We start from the raw sequence: 8,532 nt of genomic DNA on the forward strand, positions 1-8,532 counted from the left end.
TCACTCATAATTGCTGCAGATGAAGTTGAGTTTCTCAGTCTCAGGAAAGCTGATCCAGCGCTGATCTCCTCCACACTGAACTGCTCCAGATGTCTCTGCAGACTCACAGACCTCTGATGTGTCGTTCTCCCAGTTCTGATGACACACGGTCTCTCCACGCACCCAGAACCAGATGCACAAAATGCGGGATTGACGTAAACCCAACCACACCGCCTCAGTAGACGCCTGTTGAACCACATTCATCGCCTCAAGCTGCATCTCCTCTGAATGAACAGCGGCCAGATCCACATGATTCTGTCTGCAGTATCTCAGAGCTTCAGACCACGTCAGATTCTCTTTGATCAGAATCAGTTTATCTGGAAACAAAACAAACCACAAGCAGAAACTAGAGAGAGACTGATCAAAAACAACATGCAGAACAAACACTGTGGAGGAATTTGTCATGTCAGACATGTAGTGTGAGCTTTAAGATATCTGGAGGTGATGGATGGATTGTGTGTGTTTGTGAGGATCTGCTCACCTTCATGACACACAAAAGAATATTGGTTGTTGCAATAGATGTCATTCCATTGTCCATGAATGTCCGGTCTCATCTCTGCACAGTTTTCAATGCCTCCAGCATTATTAGGTTCACCAGTATACCAGTATCTGAATGAGGAGTCACTCTGATCTGACCACTGCCATGAGTCTCTGAACAGACCGATCCAGACATCACCAGATATGTGATTATCATTGATGAACTTCTGAAGCTGTTGATTCTCATTCTGGTTCCTCACACTGACCAGATCAATGTGATACTGTCTGCAGTAACTCTGAGCGTCTCTCCAATTCTTCATCTGATTGACAAAGACGAGTCCTGTGTTTGCTTTAAGAAAAACAAATGGAAACAGATTCATGTTTGTTCATTATTCTTATGCTGCTTTATGGTTTGGATGGTTTGATGTTACACTGCATCTAAATATGTTGATTATCTATAGTCCATAGAAACATTTCCTTGAACTGTAGACTACTTATAAATTAATTTGTTGCATTTTATCTTGATGCTGAAATTGTCTCAATATCAGAATTGTGATAAATATCTACATCCTCATCTATAATCTTTATCATATGTTCTAGTAATTTATTGTTGCATTTAAATTTAGTATGTAGTGCATTGAATGTTTGTTGTAGTAACTTTAAAAGCACAAACATCATTCATTGCTGACATTATTATTGATCACTGAGTGCCCACAGCCAAGCGCCACTCTTCAGCACAATGATAACCACAACATTTGAAAACATTACAGAAACTCCTTCATACTGTATGTCCAATATAACTGAACACTAAACACTAGAATGTCTTTGTGACGAGCAGAGCAGGCGAGAGCCGTGAGGGAGTGGTACGGAGGAGCTCCGGAAGCATAAAAGGAGGAGCGACAACAGTGAAGGACGAGAGAGGACCAGGCCTGGATTTTACTTTATATTTTATTATGTTTGTGTGGTCTGTGAGGGTCTGCCGGCATTACTTTAATTTTGTATTTGTTTATTTTATATTAAAGTTATTGTTTGAATGTTCACTGGTTCCCGCCTCCTTCTTCCCGTACATACGAACTGGGTTACAGTCTTTCCCTTTGTTCTCACGGCAATAGTTTTGTTCATGAATGTCATTTTTTTCAGGTCAATATCTGTTTCTATGCAGAAAGTTAATTTAAACTGAAAGTGTGACAGTGTTTCCCTATATAGTTAATCTTTTATAAATTATTGTTTTTTGTAATTTTATTGAGCGGCACTCACCATTGTTAGATGAACTGCAGACGAAAGTCAGGCCGTTACTACATGAATAATCATACCATTGTCCATTTCTCATCACAGCACAATAAGCTCCGCTATTTGGTTGTCCAGTAGCCCAATTCAGATAGAGCACAGGATCACCTGAAGACCAGTGCCATTTATCAACACCCGTCTTCTGCAGCCCAATCCAGACACGTTCATATGTCATCCCCTTCTTCACTTCGTTCATGTCGTTCATGTTGTCAACGGTGGCCAGATCTGTGTATTTCTCTCTGCAGTATCTCTGAGCTTCAGTCCAGCTCTTCTGCACGTTTATAAAGTAATACTGACGCTGAACACATTCAGATACGGAGCAGAGAGCTGTGAAAGAGAGGGTTTGATTTAATGCTTTTCTATACACAGTCAAACCTAATGAAACTGTAAACCATAAATACAACCCGAATTCTGGAAAAGTTAGGACTTTTTTTTTATTATTATTTGAATAAAATTAAAATTAAAACACTTTCAAATCACACGGGCCAATAATTTATTCACAATATATTATATATTTCACAACTTTATCCACTAAATGAGCTCATTTCAAATTTGATGCCTGCTACAGGTCTCAAAATAGTTGGGATGGGGGCATGTTTACTATGGCGTAGCATCTCCTCTTCTTTTCAAAACAGTTTGAACATGTCTTGGCATTGAGGTTATGAGTTTCTGAAGTATTGGTGTTGGAATTTGGTCCTATTCTTGCTTGATAAAGGTTTCCAACTGCTGAAGAGTTTGTGGTCATCTTTAGTTAGACCTGAAGGCTTTTTTTTTTTTTTTTTTTCATACACAAAAGACTCATGACTCCAAAACTTTAGCAATGAGAATACTGTATAGTTGAATAAAGTAACTCGAACTCCTTTGGAGTTTATTAAAATGGTTAGATGCATTAACACTAGAAGTCCCAGAGAGCAGCCATTTGGCTTTTCTACCTATAAAACCCGCAGGACAGCCGATGGGCTGGAAGGCTTTAGGCTAATATCCTTAATCAGCTGTGAACAGTTGCTTTTGTTATGTAAACAATGTGGGGCCACGCTGAGCCACTTCAAGGAAACTTGTGTTTCACTTTGCCATCTTAGGGAGAAATCAACACACGTTTTTTTTTTTTCCTTTGTTGCTGAGATCTATTGATAAAAATAGTACAAAATAAAATAAAGAAACCAACCATTTGTACACATATTTACAAATAATATTAAAAAGTGAGTGAGTACATTCCAGCAATCACTCACAATCCTGGCACTGCCTGGCAATATATTATAAATACATTTTGTATATATTCATTATATATTAATCTTATATTTGAAATACATCATAAGTCCATTTTTAAAAGTGTTTGAAAGATGGGTTCAAGTGTACTACAAGTAGTAACTAAATACATTTTTCTATACAGAGATAGTATGTTAAAAGCACATTTTAGTTCAAATTCATGGTGTCTCAAAATAGCACAGTTGAGTACACTTAGATGCTCTTAAGATTATCTTAAGAAGTACTAAAGAAGAGCTTTTAGTATATTAAGTACAAAATAAGTGCGCGGAAATAGAGCACTGGACATTATGGAAGTGTAAAAGTGTACTAAAATAAAGTGTATTTTACTGCACTTTTTTTTCACCTGGGTAGACACTCCAACACTTTCCGTTTGCATTAAGATTATTTTTATTACCACACTGGCAGATATTGATCATTTTACTTAAGTAAAATGCACTTAATTTAGATCCCCCCAGGAAACAAGACTAAATATCATATAATTTTCTCAAATAGAAAATCCATCTTGATTTAAGATTTTTTTTTTTTTAAATTTACTTGAAATAGGATAAAAATACTCAGAGTTTTCACTTAACCTCCTTTCTGAAACCGGCCCATGGTCAATCAAGTTCTCTGCTTTTAGCAGCCCTCCCTCCCCCACACATACAAACAAGCCACCAGCAACCATTCACACACACACCCCCAACCCCCCTGCAGATTGCTCAGGTAATGACCATATTTACACATGAATTGATGCTAATGATAGCCAAAAGACTAGCCAGTTAGCATCCACTTGGCTAAAGGAGGGTTACAAATCTCTGGGACTTCTAGTGTTAAAAATCTGAGTTTCTAAGCTTTAAAATGATACCTATTTTGTGAGACATTTTTTTAGCCAAATATGTTACATCATTCCGTGAGTAATATCTTGTGATCAATGCTATAGATTATCTTGATTTTGGATTAATTTTAATCCTGAGAATTCGCTTTAAAGGCCCACTGAAGAGTGTTGGAAGAGTGTTGGAACATTCTTGTCCCAAATTTTCCGGAATTCGGGTTGTAAAATAAAAAACACACTCACCAATGAGAATAAGAATGAAATATAGAGTTTGGTCCATTTCTGAGGAAGAAATTACAGAAAAAGAGTCATATGTTTCTTGCCAATCTTTTATGTCTTTGAAAACATTCTTGGGAAATTCAAGGCAATCATTTTCATTGTAACACACACACACACACACACACACACACACACACACACACACACACACACACACACACACACACACACACACACACATAATACCAACACAACATTCCTCAACTCAAATATTTGTGTGGCAGAAAAATAACTCACTTGAGTTAAAGTAACTCACAAGAAACACATTTGTGTGCCATAGTAAATATACTGTTGCCGAGTTTTCAATTTATAAAAAGCACCAATTCCTTACATATTTATTAACACAGTATATTATTATGTACATTTTTCAATACACTTAAACAATTGAATATATGGTAATATATTTCCTTTGCATACAGGTGTGTAGTCTAAAAGCTTTCATGAATTGCAAACACTTTATGTTTGTAATTTTCCAGTGATTATCACCATTTATTTACTTCATATTTATGTTTATCACTATTCATGTTATATTATAGTAAATTGCAGTACATATGAAAGATATACATTTGCAGTATTTCATTTTCAGTATACACACAATGTAATGCCAACAACAGACATAAGCAAAGAAATGAAAAAAACAGCAGCAACACACTCAACTGTTTAATCATCGAGGCAAGGAGAGAACATTGACAATATTTCACTATGTAGGTGACATCACTCTTGCTGTGATGTAAACTCATAGTCAACATTACTCTGATAGAAAACAACCATCGAACGTTAAATCAAAGTTAACTGAAATCAACATCACTTTTGTGGCCAAATCAGCCTCAGACTCCAGAGGGTTAACGTAAAGAGCACTGAAAGAAATATGTGTGTATGACAGTAGATCAGGCCTAACACTGATTATCTCTTCATCATGGCACCTGTTAGTGGGTGTGATATATCAGGCAGCAAGTGAACATTTTGTCCTCAAAGTTGATGTGTTAGAAGCAGAGCAAAAATGGACAAGCGTAAGGATTTGAGCAAATTTGACAAGGGCCAAATTGTGATGTCTAGACGACTGGGTCAGAGCATCTCCAAAACTGCAGCTCTTGTGGGGTGTTCCCGGTCTGCAGTGGTCAGTATCTATCAAAAGTGCTCCAATGAAGGAACAGTGGTGAACTGGCAACAAGGTCATGGGCAGCCAAGCTTGATTCACTCAGGGGAGGAGCTAAGCCAATAGGGCAGATTTTGTCACCAGTTATAGACGGGGCTTCCTTTAATTCGTTTTTATGTAAAGCATCACAAATTACCATTACGTATCAATGTGCAATATAAATAAACTAGCATATTGTCACTATTGTTGAATATTGTACGATGAGTGCTGATGTCTAAATATGTACACCCACTTGAAAATTATCTGTATAAAAAGAACAACAACAACAACAAAACATTAGCACAACATTAGAAATATCCATAAAACTAATGGAATGCAAAACAAAACAAAACAAAACAGGATGACTAGTAACTTCCCGTTGCTTAATTATAAAAACATTTGATAGTGTCACAATCCCAGTTCTGTCTTTTGTTTTGTATGAACTCAAGCACCACACTAACGGTTGCACTTCACCCCGGACTACATTTACCATCATCCATTGCAATGATTGCACACAGCTGTAGCCAATCACACACCCTACATAAGCCATGGACTTCCTCTCTCACGGCTGAGTATTGTTAGCATTTATGCTGTTTAGCGTAGCTACGTTACGGAGCTAGTTCCCGGTAGTGATGGGCAAATGAAGCCTCATGAAGCACTGAGGCTTTTCCCTCATTGTTTCGGGAAAAGATTCAAAGCTTCGAGAGTGTTGAAAACAGCGGCATCTGGAGTTTAGTAAAACATAAATCAGCCAAAACCCTGTGAAAGAAGCTTTGTCGGGTGAAGCAGCTACCACACAGTTTCATGTTTCGTGCTCAAATAAAATCCTAATTGTGTGCATGTTTGTGTGTGAAATTTATCTCCATGATAAATTAATTTATCCCTTAAACTGTGGCATTTAATGCCAGTATGAATATCAATATGATGTAACAGAAGAATAAATGCACACATATATGAATTGCATATGGCAAATATTTTTTTTCTTTTTCTGAAATAATTTGTATTCTTCATATTACTTGTATGACTGGTTATTTAAAAAATGTAATTGAATAAGTCTGAATGAAAACCTACTCATAAAGTAAGATCTGGGGCTTTGAACATTCCGATACGCAAAGTGAATAGTGCACGTGATTGGACAGAAAGTGAGGCTTCATTTGTCATTGGTCACGTGATTTCTATGTTACCAACACAAGCCTTGAATCGAGGCTTCATCTGGCATGCACATTTATGCTCAGCACAATATCCAAAGCCTCGGTTCAAATGTCACATCACTAGTTCCCGGTCCTAGTTGGAGTTCAGTTCTAGACTCAGCAGATCATCCAGAGCCCTGTGTAGCATTGCCACATAAGGGGTGATATTTATACTCATGTATGATTAACAAGAATGCATGGTTGAACATTTATTTTAATTGTCACCTTGTGCCCTGTTCCATTGCTCCGGTGTGTGTGTGAGACCCTATATGAATGAGATCTTGCGAGATTCCGCAGGTCCCGCGTGGCCTACGCAGCACATGACCATAACACGTAACTTTAAAGGCAGCCGGCTACATCCCATCACAGCTGATCATACAGAGTCTCATCATGTCCTGTCTGTTGCACTCAGATCTTTGAGGTCAGTCCTTCGGTATCCCAGTCTGGTATCCAGCGTAAGGGATACAACGCTGGTGTCTGCACGTGCCTCTGGTATCCCCAAATCAGCTCACTCTAGCCCTCCTGAGCTGATTCCCCTGTTCACAGGACTCCCCATAATGAGGGTCACTTTATGGTGTATCTGGGCTGCGTACACCACTGCTGAATCTCCAGAAGTGGCAGCTTATGCTGCAGATCCTCCGATGGTAGCGGTGCCCCGCTATAATTTCCCTAAAGGTGGTGGCATATGCTGCAGAACCTCACAAAGCAGCTGTGCTCACTTCAGCTCTTTGCATGGTGGTGGCGTCCAGCGATACACTCTTAGCCTGTCGTGTCGTGGTCAAAGGGACCATTACTGAACCCTCCCTGTTTCCTGATGTTACTGCTGTAGAACCTCCAGGGGTGGTGGCAATCGCTGCAGAACTTCCCGAGGTGTCAATGGTTTCTACTTATCAGCTCTCTACTCGTCCTGTCATGGCTATACACTGCGTTCCAAATTATTATGCAAGAGACAAATCAGTAAGATTTCTGTACAATAAACATTCAGATTTTAGTTTTTCTAAGAAAATGTTTGTTCATTTATTTATCCATGTCTTTTTAGCCACTCCAAACCAAACATAACAAAGAGAAACATTTACAGTGGGTGTAGAAATACATGAAGACTCATTTTTAAATAGTTTTATTCACTGACTAATGCCGTACTACAATGGATGGTCTAAATGGATGGATTTTTGGTTGGTTGGTGAATGGCCACCATTTTCCAACAAGACTGCGACGTCAGCAAGGAGCTGGTGTGTGATGATTTGGGCTGGAATACTGGGAAGTGAGATGGAGGGTATTAAAATGAATTTTGCAAGATATGTGGAGTTCATAACTGGCCATTTTCAGCTATGGTATAAAAAGGAGGATAGTGCATAGTACAATGCACTATTGTACAATGCACTATGCACTATCCCATGCTGCAAAAAAACACCACAGCAATAAAACTGTTTGAAAATGTATTTCTACACCCACTGTAAATGTTTCTCTTTGTTAGGTTTGGTTAGTGGTGTCTAAAATGCATCTTTACGCACAACTGCCAGCCTGCATGGAGAGCTTCTTGAGACTCCAGAGACACCAGCAGCTTCAAATACCTGTTTGCTGCTCAACACTGTTGTTTTTATAGCTGCTCTTTTAATACAATTAATTTTTTGACAGGAACTTTCTTTAATAAGCCTTTATCTGACCGAGTTCTGCTGTGCTCTAAACCACTCACAAATCTTATGATAATTCCATAATCTCCATTCAGTTTTCACAAAATATCAGACATTGGACCATTTCATGCTTTTCATCTTCAAAAAGATCTTTCTTCCTACCCATATTGCATGAGAACTGTGACTTGCTTAATAATGTTGAACAACCTCTAAGTAGGGTTTCCATAGATCTGGCAAATTATTTTGTCTGAGATTGATACCAGTTATCTAAAAAGACATGGATAAATAAACAAACAAACATTTTCTTCAAAAAACTAAAATCTGAATGTTTATTGTACTGAAATCTTACTGATATGTCACTTGCATACCCTGACAGCAACATATTGTCGGCCCAGATCCAGCCCACATCTGATCCGC

General features: G+C 38.3%; 1 protein-coding gene across 1 annotated transcript; it reads right to left on the minus strand.

Moving 5' to 3' along the window:
* Positions 1-4,160, minus strand: LOC137030214 (C-type mannose receptor 2-like). Its single transcript, XM_067400399.1, has 4 exons — positions 4,124-4,160; positions 1,774-2,130; positions 521-856; positions 1-356 (listed from the first exon to the last, which is right to left on the minus strand). The coding sequence occupies exons 1-4, from the start codon at positions 4,158-4,160 to the stop codon at positions 1-3; spliced, it is 1,086 nt and encodes a 361-aa protein (XP_067256500.1).
* Positions 4,161-8,532: the final 4,372 nt, after the last annotated feature.

Source organism: Chanodichthys erythropterus, chromosome 11 (genome assembly GCF_024489055.1).
Source record: "Chanodichthys erythropterus isolate Z2021 chromosome 11, ASM2448905v1, whole genome shotgun sequence".
Lineage (NCBI taxonomy): Eukaryota > Metazoa > Chordata > Actinopteri > Cypriniformes > Xenocyprididae > Chanodichthys > Chanodichthys erythropterus.